This window comes from Egretta garzetta, unplaced genomic scaffold, assembly GCF_000687185.1.
Source record: "Egretta garzetta isolate BGI_Z169 unplaced genomic scaffold, ASM68718v1 scaffold460, whole genome shotgun sequence".
In the NCBI taxonomy this organism is placed as follows: Eukaryota; Metazoa; Chordata; class Aves; order Pelecaniformes; family Ardeidae; genus Egretta; species Egretta garzetta.
The window spans coordinates 177,465-193,246 of NW_009258384.1; the positions used below are offsets into that span (position 1 = coordinate 177,465).

The 15,782-nt window shown below is 51.5% G+C and overlaps 1 protein-coding gene across 18 annotated transcripts in view; it reads right to left on the reverse strand.

The window, feature by feature from the left end:
- SCRIB (scribble planar cell polarity protein) overlaps positions 1-15,782 on the reverse strand; it is a 110,612-nt gene that overhangs the window by 74,707 nt on the left and 20,123 nt on the right. For 16 of the 18 annotated variants that reach the window (XM_035897636.1, XM_035897659.1, XM_035897578.1 and 13 more), the window contains exons 5-16: positions 15,043-15,099; positions 11,246-11,309; positions 9,947-10,021; positions 9,704-9,848; positions 9,244-9,362; positions 8,356-8,555; positions 7,381-7,547; positions 5,032-5,156; positions 3,750-3,875; positions 2,958-3,191; positions 2,168-2,482; positions 172-234 (exon numbers count right to left, since the gene is read on the reverse strand). In XM_035897636.1, coding sequence (XP_035753529.1) covers positions 172-234; positions 2,168-2,482; positions 2,958-3,191; positions 3,750-3,875; positions 5,032-5,156; positions 7,381-7,547; positions 8,356-8,555; positions 9,244-9,362; positions 9,704-9,848; positions 9,947-10,021; positions 11,246-11,309; positions 15,043-15,099 — 1,690 coding nt within the window. The remainder of the gene's footprint in view (positions 1-171; positions 235-2,167; positions 2,483-2,957; positions 3,192-3,749; positions 3,876-5,031; positions 5,157-7,380; positions 7,548-8,355; positions 8,556-9,243; positions 9,363-9,703; positions 9,849-9,946; positions 10,022-11,245; positions 11,310-15,042; positions 15,100-15,782) is intronic. The other 2 variants (XM_035897653.1, XM_035897602.1) reach the window with 1 other exon arrangement.

A 15,782-nucleotide genomic window follows, 5' to 3' on the forward strand; every position in this document is an offset into this window, starting at 1 on the left:
GGAGGTGAAAGCAGGGGAGGAAACAATCATTGTGTGTTTGTGATCAGTCAGGTCCAGAAGCCACTTGACCCAGAGAGATCAGAGTTTCCCCTACAATGAGTGAGCCTGGGAAGCAAATCAAGCAGACTGCATGATTTTTGGCAGAGAGAGAACAGTAGGAGTGGTACAGACCTCTTCCTCCTCAATGCGAGCAGGTTCAATCAGCAGATTATTGGCTTGATCAAACGACACCCCCTGTTAGGACAGGAACCAGCAAAGAGGCATGCGGATTAGTGGAGCATAAACCAAAGGAGCCGCACCTTTAAGGGCACATCTTGTCCGTGCTGGCACTCTGAGGCTGCGACCACCAAGCTCACGAGCTGAGCGCTAACACCCAATTTTACGCCCTCCGCACCAAGTCGCTCAGTGAAGGAGGAAGAATTAAACAACACGGGAGGAAAGCGCAAGGGGGCCTCTGGTGCCACCCAGCTGCTGCACAGGAACGAAGCAATCCCCAATCAACCTGCATTGGTCCCTCCTGCGAAGGGAAGAGCCTCGAGTGGAACCATGCATCCTGCCAGACACCCAGGGATCCTGCTCCCAAACGCAGGGAACCTTAGGATTTCTCCTGAAAACCAACTGTCTTTGCAAACCCCCCCTGGTTTAAGGATTCAGCCTCCTGCGTACCCTGGCCCACCTCCTCTTCAGTGCACGTATGCAGCACCTCTTACTTGAAACTCCACTGCGCAAGGACACTGCTGCTCACGTCCCCACCTCTGGAAGATGGCTCAGGAGGCAAGGTAATAAATCTGCCCTCCTGGAGCAGGCATCCAGCCCAGCCCCAAGGAAAGGAAAACTCTGATTTCTAGGCAGAAGGCTTCGCCAATAACAAAGGTAACTTTCTGATGGACACACCAGGCCTGTGGTCTCAACGCCCATGCAGATTTTACGTGTCTTGCCAGTGGACCAGTGCACCCCCAGCTTTCAGTCCCTGACTAAAATAAGCTTTCTGGGTGTGGGCATTTCCCAAGTGTGGCAGGTCTTGGATGAGGGGGACTCAGAATGGCTTCACACATCCTTACAAGCAGCAGCAACTGCCTTCCATTCTGAAGAACTTCACAAACAGCGAGGAGACGACATGGCTCGTCCCTAGGGAGCAAGGGATGAGCTGTATCAGCTCGGATACAGCAAGGCAAGCATCCACTGAGAGAAAGGCTCCAAACTTGAGAGCAAGACCCTTCCCCTGAGTAATCTGAACTCCAGTGTGGGGTGGAACTGATCTCAACAGCCTGGAGTGTGTGCGGTAACAGCAAGAACAGGTTCAACTCCAGCATCTTCCACCAGTTCAGAGACCCACATCTCACCCAAGAGATCTGCTGGTGTCAGGCTGTGATGGAGATTCAGCCACATCTGCATCCCTGCCTGCCAAATACACCTCCAGAATCACCACACCAACTGCAGTAAGAACTGGTCTCGCCCCAAGTGTTGTCCCTCACCAGTATATTCCTACTCCACTGCGAGGATCTTCCTCCAGCAAGAATCTCTGCGTGTCCCTAGCCAAACACGGCAACTCAGCTGAGCAGAGCCAAGGACCTCCTATCTCGTCAGCCCCCAGCATAACCAGAAAGGCCCATGGTAGTGGCGAAACTCCGGAGCGCATGTTCCCCTAAACCCCAATGCACACTTCATCAGACTGCATCTGTGCTGGGGCAGGCACGGGGTGGAACCAAGGGCACGCTCCTGTCTGCTCTCACTACCCCCTCCTCTCCAGGACGCATAGTGGCAGAAAGGCAAGTGTCCATCCAGGGACAGAGCTCGTCCTGTGGCAAATGAGGTGCAACAACCAGCAAGTGAGGAGGTGACTGAAAGGAATGGAAGTACCTGTCGCTGATGGGACAAAAGAACTGCTCTTGCGGCACAGAACACAACATCACACACAGCGGGGAGGGTGCAAGAATCTGGATGCAGTGCAAGGAGTCAGACATAAGCAACATGACACAGCTCTTGGACAATCATAGGAGCTCCAGGACAAACTCCAGCCCTCCCACCCTCAGCATGTCTCTCCTGAAGTGCTGGAGCCTCTTGCCAACGTTGTCATCGGTACCACATCAACCTGCTTGGCAGTTCAAAGTAGCAGAAAAGTGGTCTGGCACCCCTCTGACCTTCCCCTCTCCCCACAAGACCTTACCTTCACCGATGGCTGAGCAGATAAAGCTCCGTTCTTTCTGTCGTCTTCATCCCACGCTTCCTCCTGATCCTCGGGCTCTGTGTTATTGCAGCCTCCTAACTCCTCTTCCTCTTTGGGAACTCCGTCACTGTTCAGCCCCTGCAGGAGTGCCACCACTGCCTCTGGCTTGGGCAGTTTAGTTATCTTAAAGTGTTTCTTATAATGGGGTGTGTCCTTGCGGATAAGCCTCTGTTTCTCCACTGGGAACGGTCGCTCTTCGTCTTCATCCTCATCCTCACTCCGTATTAGCGTGTCCTCAGCAAAGTGTACAGTGGGCTACAATGGCAAAGCCCCAGAAAGGCTGTGAAGCTCAGGTAACAGCCACACCTGGAGGCAGTGCAGAAACCTGCTGTGTCCCGCCCCAAACCCAGGCAAAGCCAGCGTTGCCGCTTTTGTGCTAAAGAAAGGGCAGGAACACACGTTAAAATTTCACCATACTTGCCCCTTTCCATGCTGGCTCCTTCGCCCCGACACATCTTCTGTCAGCCCCAGAGACTGAGGGCACTCAGTCCTGTCACCCTGATTTTCCCACAGTCCCTGCCTGGCTCCCACACTGTCCTTCCTTCCCAGCTTCCCACGGACCCAGCTCCCACAGGCTGCCCAAATGTCCACTTGCACTTGGCTTCCACAGCCTGTATTTGCCCCCAGTGATGCCCAAATCACGCTCTGTACATTCATTTACCGTTTTCTCTGAAACTTTCAAGACCTTCCACTTTTTATCATGACCCTGCTGCAGTTCCTAGGCTCCTACCTCATTGTATTCCACTTCCACATCTTCCTCCTCTTGGTCGGCAGCTTCCTTACGCTCCTCTTCAGCTCTGGGCTTTGCCTCCTTCTCCAGCTCCTGCATCTCAGGCACCTGCCCGTTCGGCCAGCTCCTCTCCCCCTCCTCTCCCTGCTCCTCTCCCCTGAAGTCAGCCGAGGCAGTGCTGTTGGAAAGGTGGGAGTCCTCACTGTGATTTGACATGGCGCTCAGCCTCTTCTCCTGAGAAGATGATTGTAAAAGTCAGGATGAAAACCAAAGTAGCAGATGGAGCAATGTAGCACGACTGGTGTGAGGTGGGGTATGATCCAGTACCAACAGAACCAGCTTTTCCTTCAGGCTGCCCGCTGCTTTCCCTGCCAAGCCTGCTGCATCTCACCTAGGTCCTGCCCTGTTCCACCATCTCTGCGGGCATTTATCCTTGGTGTCACACCTGGGCAGCGAGATGCCTCCCCCGAGCACTCACTCCCATCATTCCTTACTGGGAATATTGGAGCTGCCTTTTCCTCTCTCTGCCTCACGACAGAAGTGGTACCAATGCACACAGCTCCCCTTGTGCTGCTCTGTCTCCTGGTTGCATCTCTTGCTCTATCTCAGTGGCCCCAGCTGACACCACAAGGCAGATTCCAGCCCTTGGAGTCCAGGTAATCCATGCTCAGTCCCTTCCGATCTTTCCCAAGACTAAGTTCTTCCTGCCCAGCTTACACACAGCGCCTCCCCACTGCCCAACTCCGCTCCGTGCTCTCTGCAGTTACCCATTTCTTAGTGAACTGCACTCACTTCTGAGTTAGGAGAATTCAGGTCCGCCTCAGGCTTTGCAGCATATACCTCATTGCGCCGAACTTCAATCACCTTCTTCATAACCTTCAGCTCACTGGGGTGAGGGGTTGCTCTGCGCTGTAAGCCCTACCAAAGAAAAACACCCAGAGCTGGAGATTAAACGGTCAGAGCAGCACGCGCCGAGCTGCAGGACCAAACCACGTTTGATCGGAGCGCTAGAGCCCCAGCTGGACACGGCCCAAGCGTCACGCTGCGGGATCCGATCTGGGCCTCGCCACCACCACAGCCTGCAGCTGGGAAGGGGAAAGAAATGGGGGCAGGTAGCGCTCCTCGGAGCGCTCTTGGACACTATCCTGCTCTCCATCTGACAGAGGGATTGGAAGGAATTGCGGAGAAGGGAAGGTTTGAGTTGTGCTTCAGGCTGAGTAAATGCAAAACTGCCAGCACAGAAGCAGGAACACACAGGTGGAATATCTTCTGCATCCCTCCAGTGTTTCTTAACACGTCTGACAAGCCCGTACACTACCATAATCTGTGATGCTCAGCTAGTTCCACCCCAGCCAAGAGTCAAGAAAAACAGTATTCTAAAATTAGCAACAATGCCAAAACCAATCAACACCCCCAAATGCCAGCAGCATGTACATGCTACAAGGACAGATGCAAATACAATTTATTAGAAGGATTCTGATCTCAAGAGACTCTCTCTCTCCATGAAATAAAAAGAGAAAAGCATTCTGCAGGAGATTTAAACCAGCAGAGCACTTGCTGAAAACGGAAACTTCTATCCTGCCCTTTGCATCTGCAATTAAAGCAAAATCATCTGCAATTAAAGCAAAATCATCTTCCTGCGCTAGTAACAGAACACTCCACAGCATGGGCTTGCATCTGGCTCCGTGCTTGGAGGGGTGGCTTGAGTTTGGCTGGGCAGCTCTTCCCCATGAGGGGGTCAACTAAAACCCAGTCCTGACAGTGCTCTGGCTGTTCGTACCTCCGACTACCCGAACGCTCCATGGGCAGGCTTACCCGTCACAGCTCAACTCCCACGGGATGGCCATCAAAACGTAAATCTGCACAAAGGCTCTCAGGGGATTCTCTTCTATACCTGCTCATCTCCTCAGGGCACCAAACGCCCTTCAGACTGCACAAACACAGTGCCTGTCTGCAGCAGCATTACAGGGTGAAACACCAACATGGTAACATCTTCCCACCTCAGAGAAAAAGTTCAGAATGTGCCTATGCCTCCATCAGGAGCTGACAAGCCTGCAGAAACTCTTCTTCTTACCCGTCTCTCAGCTCCAGACTCCTCTTCATCATCTACTTTGGGTTCATCCAGGAACTGAATCACACTGACTCTGTTTAAATTGGTGTCCGTCCAGCTCTCATCCACACTGTTCTGCAAAAGATTCTCTGGGGAGAAAGATAACACAGTGGGAGCTACTGAACAAGCAGGGCTGTAGGCTTGGATGAAAGACAGTTCTCAACCCGTTAGGGTTCTTCTGATGTATCTGCCCATGGCATCAAACCCCAGAGGCCGTGAGGACAAAGGATGTAGCCTCTAGATCTTGTCACCTCTTGTACACCTCCCACCAGATCTACAGCAGCCTCTATAAAAGGATCCAAATGGTTCAGCTCTAGCACTCCTTACCCAAGAACTAAGGAAAAAGGTAGGATTAAGGCATGAACCAGGAGTATTAGCACAAGAATACCATCATGACAGGACGCAAACCTTACAGACACTGACCTACTCTGTCAACAGATCAAAGCAAAAGACTTGAAGACTGGGCTGCAGCTTCTTTACCACCTGGCAGAGAAGCAATTTTGCAGCTTTAACAACCTCTGCCTTGGACAGTTGCCATCAACCATCCAGGGCTGCTACAGGTATCACAGTGACGAAGAACAGCACAACCAGGCAGAGAAGAAAGGTCAAGGCCTCCTCCCTACAGCACTTCCCAGAGTACCTGGTACTGCAGACAGCGTTCATAAGCATCTCTTACCTAGGCTAGGAGAGGGCTGCTGGGGAAGCAGGTAACAAGTGAGAACTTTTTCTCCTGTCTTTTCATCATCCTCTGTTTGGAATTTCAGCATGGGCTGGGACTGATTTTCTGCCAGCCACAGGGCTTTCAGGTTAAGATTTGTCAAAGCAAATGGCAAGTTCTGCAGTCTGCAAAAGACAAGAAGAACTGCTGGTTGAACTTACCTGGTAATGAAGGAACTTCGACTCGGCTCCAGCCTGCCTCACCCGCGCTGGAGAAGCGCGGGGCCAAGCCGCTGCAGGGTCTCTCACTCTTACACACACTGACGCAGCTGGCTTCGCTGGGGGGGGCGGCGGGTGTGCCCCTGCCACAGCCACAGACTGGGCTCCAGTAACCCACCCTCATCGGTTTTCAGCAGAGGACAACTCCCATCAACAGCGTGAAAACGGTGAACTTCGAAGAGGGGTTTGAAGACAGAAAAATTAAGCTTCCGCAGACCAGAGTGTTCCAAACAGAAGCTCTGGTCAGCTCCCAACTGCTACAGAAACTACCTCAGCTGACAGAACCGCACCTAAAACCTGCAGAGTCTTTCAGGACAGACCACAGATATTTGCAGGCTGTGAGGTTGTGCACATCACAGACAAGGCTTTGGCAACGATCACCTGAGGACTGATGGCACAAAACTACAAAACCCGCAGGAAGGAAGTCAGTGGACCGGGGATTTCCCCTGATCTTTATTTCACGCATGACAAGATGCCCCCAAACTTCTGCATTAGTTCTACCCTATTCGAGCAACACGGAGGAGGACTTAACAGGCAAAGCCTGAGACACACACCCTCTCTCCAGAGCCCAGAGCAGCCAGCCTGGGCTCCTCCAAGCCATGGATACTGGGGTCGGCACAGATCCAGTGTCTCCCAAGACACACCAGGGCCCAGCCCATGCTGCTCCTTCACAGCAGCCTCCTTAGGAACGCACCTACAAGCCCATTTACCCCTCCTGCTGCTGACCTGTTCCCAGCCACATCCAGGACGTGAAGCTCAGTGGTGTTGGCAAGCTCTGGTGGCAGCAGGGCCAGGCGGTTGTCTCGCAAGGACAGCACGTTCAGATTGGCACAGCCCCCGATCTCAGCTGGAAGGGATGTTAGCCGGTTCCGATCCACGTTCAAGTTCGTCAGCTTGGCCAGCTTGCCAAGGGACTTTGGTAAGGCCTAGGAAGGAGACGATTCAGTTGTTGCAAAAGATAAGAGCGGTCGAATAAAGGTATAAAGGCATAAAACCCTCTATCTGGGGAAAAAAAAAGCTGCCTTCTGTCCTAACAGACGCATTTTTGGTAACGTTCTCCCTACAGCTCTAGGACAGATTTTCCCTCAGCTTCACAGACTGCTACATGCCAGCTCCTCACTCCAGCACGGCGCACTCAGAACACCACTGGGCAAGGTTTTCCTCCTGTCCATTCCCAATACTTGTGTTTGGACAATCAAATCATGAGCAGCTTGGAGCAGGGCCATTCTAAATTACACTACTCCATGGCCCCTCGCCAAATGCAGCTTTTTATGTAGTCCTGCTCCCATCAGATTGGATGGGCTTCAGGACTGGCTACCCTGGCGCCAGCATCCAGAGTACCTGGTACTGCAGACAGCGTTCATAAGCATCTCTTACCTAGGCTAGGAGAGGGCTGCTGGGGAAGCAGGTAACAAGTGAGAACTTTTTCTCCTGTCTTTTCATCATCCTCTGTTTGGAATTTCAGCATGGGCTGGGACTGATTTTCTGCCAGCCACAGGGCTTTCAGGTTAAGATTTGTCAAAGCAAATGGCAAGTTCTGCAGTCTGCAAAAGACAAGAAGAACTGCTGGTTGAACTTACCTGGTAATGAAGGAACTTCGACTCGGCTCCAGCCTGCCTCACCCGCGCTGGAGAAGCGCGGGGCCAAGCCGCTGCAGGGTCTCTCACTCTTACACACACTGACGCAGCTGGCTTGGGCCGCGTGTGGCCCTGCCACAGCCACAGACTGGGCTCCAGTAACCCACCCTCATCGGTTTTCAGCAGAGGACAACTCCCATCAACAGCGTGAAAACAGTGAACTTCGAAGAGGGGTTTGAAGACAGAAAAATTAAGCTTCCGCAGACCAGAGTGTTCCAAACAGAAGCTCTGGTCAGCTCCCAACTGCTACAGAAACTACCTCAGCTGACAGAACCGCACCTAAAACCTGCAGAGTCTTTCAGGACAGACCACAGATATTTGCAGGCTGTGAGGTTGTGCACATCACAGACAAGGCTTTGGCAACGATCACCTGAGGACTGATGGCACAAAACTACAAAACCCGCAGGAAGGAAGTCAGTGGACCGGGGATTTCCCCTGATCTTTATTTCACGCATGACAAGATGCCCCCAAACTTCTGCATTAGTTCTACCCTATTCGAGCAACACGGAGGAGGACTTAACAGGCAAAGCCTGAGACACACACCCTCTCTCCAGAGCCCAGAGCAGCCAGCCTGGGCTCCTCCAAGCCATGGATCCTGGGGTCGGCACAGATCCAGTGTCTCCCAAGACACACCAGGGCCCAGCCCATGCTGCTCCTTCACAGCAGCCTCCTTAGGAACGCACCTACAAGCCCATTTACCCCTCCTGCTGCTGACCTGTTCCCAGCCACATCCAGGACGTGAAGCTCAGTGGTGTTGGCAAGCTCTGGTGGCAGCAGGGCCAGGCGATTGTCTCGCAAGGACAGCACGTTCAGATTGGCACAGCCCCCGATCTCAGCTGGAAGGGATGTTAGCCGGTTCCGATCCACGTTCAAGTTCGTCAGCTTGGCCAGCTTGCCAAGGGACTTTGGTAAGGCCTAGGAAGGAGACGATTCAGTTGTTGCAAAAGATAAGAGCGGTCGAATAAAGGTATAAAGGCATAAAACCCTCTATCTGGGGAAAAAAAAAGCTGCCTTCTGTCCTAACAGACGCATTTTTGGTAACGTTCTCCCTACAGCTCTAGGACAGATTTTCCCTCAGCTTCACAGACTGCTACATGCCAGCTCCTCACTCCAGCACGGCGCACTCAGAACACCACTGGGCAAGGTTTTCCTCCTGTCCATTCCCAATACTTGTGTTTGGACAATCAAATCATGAGCAGCTTGGAGCAGGGCCATTCTAAATTACACTACTCCATGGCCCCTCGCCAAATGCAGCTTTTTATGTAGTCCTGCTCCCATCAGATTGGATGGGCTTCAGGACTGGCTACCCTGGCGCCAGCATCCCGGCTACCCTAGAGAGAATTTTTCAGAGAAAAAAACAACACAAAACAGTGAGAGAAAGCAGCTTTCACCTGGGGTCGCTCTTGCCACCCTTGCAAGACCGTCTTGGGTCTTCTCAGGAGCCTGTGAGCTACATGAAACTCTATGCATCAAAGCAGCGGGAGGGAGAACAGCTGGAGCACACTCAGGCATCCGGCTCAGAGGCCAGAAGATGGGAAAGATCCCTGGCACGTGGCTAAACTGACCAGCACAGGAGAGGCAGGGTGGCTGCTGGTGTACTTACTGTCAGCATGTTCTCTGTCAAGATGAGTTCTGACAGATTTTCACAGTCCCCAATTGACTCTGTCACCTCTGTCAGCCGATTCTGGTCCACCTTGAGGATGGAGAGCTGCTTCAGCTGACCTGGCCAGGGCAACAAGCTAGGTGTGAACTATGCCACAGAGATGACGACACTATTCTATGTTCATCTGGCCAAAATGCCGCCCATCAGGGATTCTGTAACCTACAACACAGGCACCTTTCTTCCCCATCAGGCTTCTTCACAGGCTTCACCCACGCATGATGCAGATCAAGAACCTGAACTCGTCCTGTAGAGTTCTGCTCATCAGTATCATCTCCTGCTTCTGCACTCAGCTACTGTGACTATGTCCACCAAGCCCTTGAGCACACCTTGTTACGTACACTCTTGCCTGAAGCCCCCCCGCCAGAAGCACTGCCCGGGCTCCCCGTCCCGCAATACTCACCGATCCCATCTGGAATGCATTCCAACAGGTTCTGTGACAGGAGCAAGTCCGTCAGTGCTACTAGCCCACTGACCTCATTGGGCAACTGCTCCAGCTTGTTCTCCGACACATCCAGACAGACCAAGCGGCGGAGATTGCCCAGCTCCTAGGATCAGAAAGGAGACACTAGGGCTCAAGGGAGCAGCGGAGAAAGGGAGCAAAGCGGCAAATTGCCTTCAGCAACGGCCCTGAACAGGTACTCACAGGAGGCAGGGCTGAGAGCTGGTTCCGGTCTAACCAAAGCTCACGCAGGTTTGGTAGTGCTCCCAGAGTATCTGGCTGTAACAGAGCAGGACAGTAAGAGCATCAGTCCCTTCCAGGGGGGAGAAGCCGCTCCAGGCCGCTGCAAAGCTAGGCACTGTTACTGCTTTCAACCACCCTGAAGCATTCACCAAAGAGTTGATGAAGCTAACATGTTGGTGTGCCACAATACAGCAGCACATGTGTTTGGGCATGTCTGGGATGGCATACTGGTTGCAAAAGATCCCAGCAGGAAACATGGAAGACAACAGCAAAGACTGTCTGGTAGCAGGCGAGACAAGAACGAAACAGGGCTTTGGAAATTCCAGTCTTATGGAGGAAGTGAGTCTTTCTCCTCTCAGGCATGAAAACAAACATTTGGGTAACACTGGCCAACTCAGCATGGTGGAGCAGCACCACCAGCAATGGTAGGCATACATTCATAGCATCACTCCACAAACCCACATAGGCCAGTTAGCGTTTGGGTTTGGAGTTAACGCACCACTGCAGTGCTGTTCAAGTGTCGGACAGCCCTTCTCACAGGTAAGTGAGAAGCTCTCGCAGCCTAGTGCACAGCATGGTGCACGGGCTCTTTTGCCTCCCAGTTTAGATGGGTCTCTGCTAAAAGGCATTCCAGAACATTAGGAGCAGGATTCAGCGACAGCTTAATCTATAGCTGCAAAATTAAAGACTATCACTGGATGTGCCCGAATGCCAGGACAAGCTGAATTTCAAGACTGTGCACTGGCTCTCGGGACGCTTACGCCCAGAGCCCTCTGTGGAGGCACCCATGTCCAGAGGGCACACGCCCCACGCTTGGCTGACTTTGCTGCCAGGAAAGGCATGGAATGGTCCTGCACTTTGCAGTAGGGAAATCAAATCAGAAAGGAGAAAGACAAAAAGTTGGCCTAGCAGAAGTGAAAAAACAACAGCTGGGGCAGCACAACACGGAAGAGCAAGGAGGTACCAGTCCCACCAGAAAGGAAAGGTCCTTAGTCAGCTAGATAGCAAGAATTAACATCCCAAAAAACGGAAGAGCCGAGCAAGTTGTGCATGAGGACAGTAGGAAGCAAGGGCCAACACATGATGGGACCGTCATGCTGGGAACTAGGACGAGGCCATTGCGGGCAGATGAGAATCTCCCCAACCAACCTGCAGGTCTATGGCTTTGCCTTTCAGACTAAACCCCACTTGCTTCCACAGAGGCACAGGGTTCCGCCCCTTCCACCCACCCATATTCCCTCCCCACCATCCCTCACCTACCAGCACTTCCAGGTCATTGCCACCAAGATCCAACTGTTCTAACTTGACAAGGAAGGAGAGTGAACTGCAAGATAGAGGGAGGAGAGAGGGGAAGAGAAAAAAAAAAAAGAAAGAAAGAATGAACAGAAGGTTAGCATCTGGGACACACATCTCTCAAATTACAAAATCTTTAGTAACTCCTAAAACAGGCGGGGCAATCCTGACCTTTTTTGTAGTCCCTAGTCCCCCCCACAGCCAAGCAGCTTATGGAAGCTGGCACCCTTCCCCCAGCCAGTCTGCACCAGGGAACTGGGGTCAGGAGCACCAGCAGTCCCAAAGCAGCCAGCTTCCATTCTGTCACCAATTTGCCTTCTCCCTTCCCACCATAAAATACTCTTTGAGTGAAAACATGGCAGATGGCAAGCCACACCTTAACACTGCTGCCCATTCTTGTAGCAAGGATGGGGACCTGGGCACAGACTGACAGATCACAGGAGACAGTCAGCAGGGGACAATACATATTTAGGGGGCTAGGGGAGAACAGCGGCAGGGAGAGGCAGGAATGACAAATTCAACAGCTTCAGTGTCCCTGAATGGAATGCCCATGCTGCTTAAGAGAAAGGGAAAGACAACACTGGCACGATGTCTCGATGAGGTCAAGACACACAGACAAGAAGCTCACCAGGCAAGATACTGCGAGAAGCCTGCAGAGGAACCAAAGCCTGTCAACACTGGTGGTCCAAGGATGCGCCCTGAGCATCCAAACACTTTGCGACCTGGTGCTATAGAAGGCTGCGACCCCACAAAACCAGGATCCAGTTCCTCTGGCATGGCCCCGGTGTTCACATGTCCTCAGCTCTCAGTCCCACCCCACCAACTCCAACTCCCACTTCCCCAAACAGGGGTTGCTGTCTCTCACTTTGCCCATCTCGGCCCTGCCCGCTTCCCCGGTAGGGTGGGTCTTCAGTTCTTTTTGTTCTCTTTGTAAGGAATTGTCCCAGTACAGAAATCACTGCATCTCCCTGGGAAGAGAGCTGCATATCCCAACACCATCCAAGCTACTGAAGCTGGGGGCTGCAAAGCTGTGAGAGAGCAATGAAACGCATCTGCCTTGCCTGGGCCAGGCTCTAAAAATATTTGGGCCACACAGGAAGAGCAAGTTTTGACCTCATGCAGTAGTGGATTTTGAGATATTGTATTAACTCACTAAAGGTTTATCGACAGGATCATCAAAAGGATTCTGCTGTATAGCAGTCTCTCATTATGACTGCACGTTGTCCCTTTGACTTCTCTGAAGGGTGAAGCAGCCTTGACTGTCCCTTCGCACCTTCAGTTTGAATTCCCAAAAAAGGAATAAGTGAGCTGTGGAATCCATGTTGACATGCGAGGTCTTGCAAAATGCCTCCGTACAGATCACCCTCCACTATTCCATGAGAATACATCAGCAAGAGCTACCCTTCCCAAATTATCGGCAAGCTGCGTCCCATCTGCGCGGAGGACGAGGAGCAATAATCAGCTGTACAAGACAAGCTGTTTCAGAACTCAGCTGACAGCGGAAGACTAATCAATGAGATTAAATTTTGCCAAGTAAAGGTCATTGCAAGCTGGATCTTTCAAGGAGCTCAACAACAACAAAAATGAAGAGGACACTGACGCTTTATGCAGTCACAGATTCACAGTATTGAAGCCCATCTACTGACTGGGCTCAGCAACCCTGAAAACATCACCCATTTCTGCAAGTCATTCCACTCCTTGGCAAGATCACTTGGACTTGTTTAGAGCCATTCTTGGACAGTTTGCAACCAGATAGGTACAAGAGCTTCAGATCTGTGTGGGGTACCTGACAGTACCACCAAAATGTTGGCCCTTGATTTTGATCTCATATTTGACTGACAGATCTGGTGAAAATTGCCTTGGCCTTCAAGATCTTCTTTCTACTTCTGGAAATCATCCAAAAGTATAATTCGGAGACTTGGGGAAAGATGAAGAGCAGCTGCAATTGCACTGCAGAATGAGCATCAAGCCCGGACTCATCTTTCAGAGAAAAGCCCCTGAAGTTCCAGAAATCGTATGGGCTTGGTCACAGACTGAATTCTCAAACTCCAGATACTTGCTGGTTCCTAGGTGGTGAAAAGCCATTGGGACCATTCTTCACTGCAGTTTGAAAGCCCAGCTCTGGATATAGCTATTGCACCTCTTCCTTTGTGTGGTGTATCATGGTGGTGGTACCTGTCTGTATGAACACAAAGAACACAAGGAGCAGACGGCAGTGGGTGCCAACACCAGGACCCAAACTTCTCCTGCTTGCCTGTTCTCAGCCTGGCGTAAGGAGCTTTGGCTCTCAGGTTCTCCCTTGTGGCTATATTCCACATGGGGCCATCTCAGCTGGTCGTTTAATATTGCCTTTCTGTGACAGGGCATTAATGCTGACGACAACTGTGCAGAAAGGAACCCGTGACTTCGGCATCAGAGACGAGATGACAGTGTTAATCTGCACGATGCTTCCACACTGTGTCATCACCAGATGTGAAGGCTGGGAGCTGACCAGTGCAGACTCTTAGCTCCTTTTTGGAAGCGTCTTGCCTTCTGGGTCAAAGCTGACGCATGAGCTCCACAAGCAGACGTAACTGATGTCATACAAAGCCTGTACTTGCAGGTCCCAGAGGGAAATAACCATCAGGAAGAGCACGCACCTGAGTCACAGCAACATCTCTCAGCGAGGGGGGCATGGCCATCACAGAAGCAGCAAGACTAAAGCCCTAACTGCTTAGAGTCTCGAAGACTTGCTTGAACACTGTATCATTAGATGCCTCTTTTGCCCTGTTTTTTTAAATAAAGCAGAGGAGCAAGGGAGGAAAGTACAGGTAGCCAAACTGAATGCTCGCCATGAATAGCAAGAGGGCACTGAGGAAAGGTGACAATAGCTGCATGCTTTGCACACTCCCCGAGGAGTTTGTGTGGCCCCAAAACACACTGCTATTTGGAAAGAAGTCAGACAGAATTGCTTCCAACATATATCCAAGGAGGACTGGGGGAATCGTCAGTTCGATGGATAAGCAGGCAGAAAACAAGCTGACAGAGCTAACGTAGGTTAGAAAACTCAATAAACAACTCTCACGGGCTCCAAACCAGAGATTAATGTACAGACTCATTAGTTCTCCACATCCTTTCTACCTGATAGCATCAGCTGTACCAACTAGATCCTCCACCAGGAATTCATCTCTGTCCCTAGCTCTCCAAAACATTTAATGTGACTTACCTCTTCTCCCCTGCTGGCCTTTTTTTGTCTGCTGCAGGAAAGCTAGTTATCCCACCCATTCCCACAAACTGCTCAACCAGAGCGATCAGAAGGGATACCCAAGAAAACAGCGATGTCAGAGGCAAAATACATCCTCAGCCGTATCCTGCTGCTCTTCAGATGGTGAGCTTCACTGTACACAGAGCCCTTCCTACACTCACAATGGTACGTTTTTCTCACTTTTTCCAAAAGAATCTGTCATCTGCTCTACCTCTCCAGGAAAAGTGGAGAGTACCATTTCCAACAGCTTTCTTACAGAACCCTGTCAATTCTAAATCAGCCCTGACACAGAGGCTGAGTACAGGCTCTGAACGCCCTTCCCTGTTCTTCAGCCCTGTACCACCTCTCTCCCACCTCACCCCAATTTACAAAAATCCAGCAAGATGCAGCTGATTTACACAAAGCCCTGAGCCCTCCCGCGCAAAGTGCTAGAGCCTGTGCTACAGAGACAGCAAGTCCCTGAGGAATCAGTAAGGACAACCAGGCAGGAGACTCCTGAAGCCACCAGACAGACACTCACGTGGGGAGAGTCTTTAGCAGGTTCTCACGTAGCTCCAAAGTCACCAGGTTTGCCAAACTGCAAGAGAAAAGGGAGCGAGAAAGCCAGATTCACTGAATAAGGCTTCAGGGATACAAGGAGATGCTCATATCCCTTCCCTTGGGACCACCCCTCATGGCCTACACAAATGCATACATGTGAGTGTGCACACATGAACGGAGATGACAGGGGAAGACAAAAAGCAAACAGGATCTTGAATGACTTCTGATGAAGGTGACTGCTTATTGCAAAACCATTGGGAAACAACACTGTGCCCAAACTCAGGACAAGGAACCATGCTATCACACACAGGACCGTCCGCCCAAGAAAGCCAGATCCCATGGGAGGGGCACTGCACCCCACGGTCAAAACCCCACAGGCTTTGCCTTGGCCATTTGCTAGCAGCATAAATAATTTCAACATCATCAGACAGACCAAACTTGTTCGGAAAGGGGCAAACGGGCACTCATAAAATAAGGAAAGACAGAGGATCTGGGAAGCCTGGATGCACTCCTGGCCTGTGCCACAGAGCACAGAGCAGGAGATGCAGCTGAGACCAGGAAAGGAACCTTTTTAAAAAGGTTTTTAACAAGAATAATGCTGAGGAGCTCACACGGTGTGCTTGCTCAGTACAGTGGCAAGCTGTAACTGGGATGGCAGGCTCTTCCCCTCCAAGTCCTGCTTGTGTCGCCACCCCAATGGCACAGTGCCCCCACCTCAAC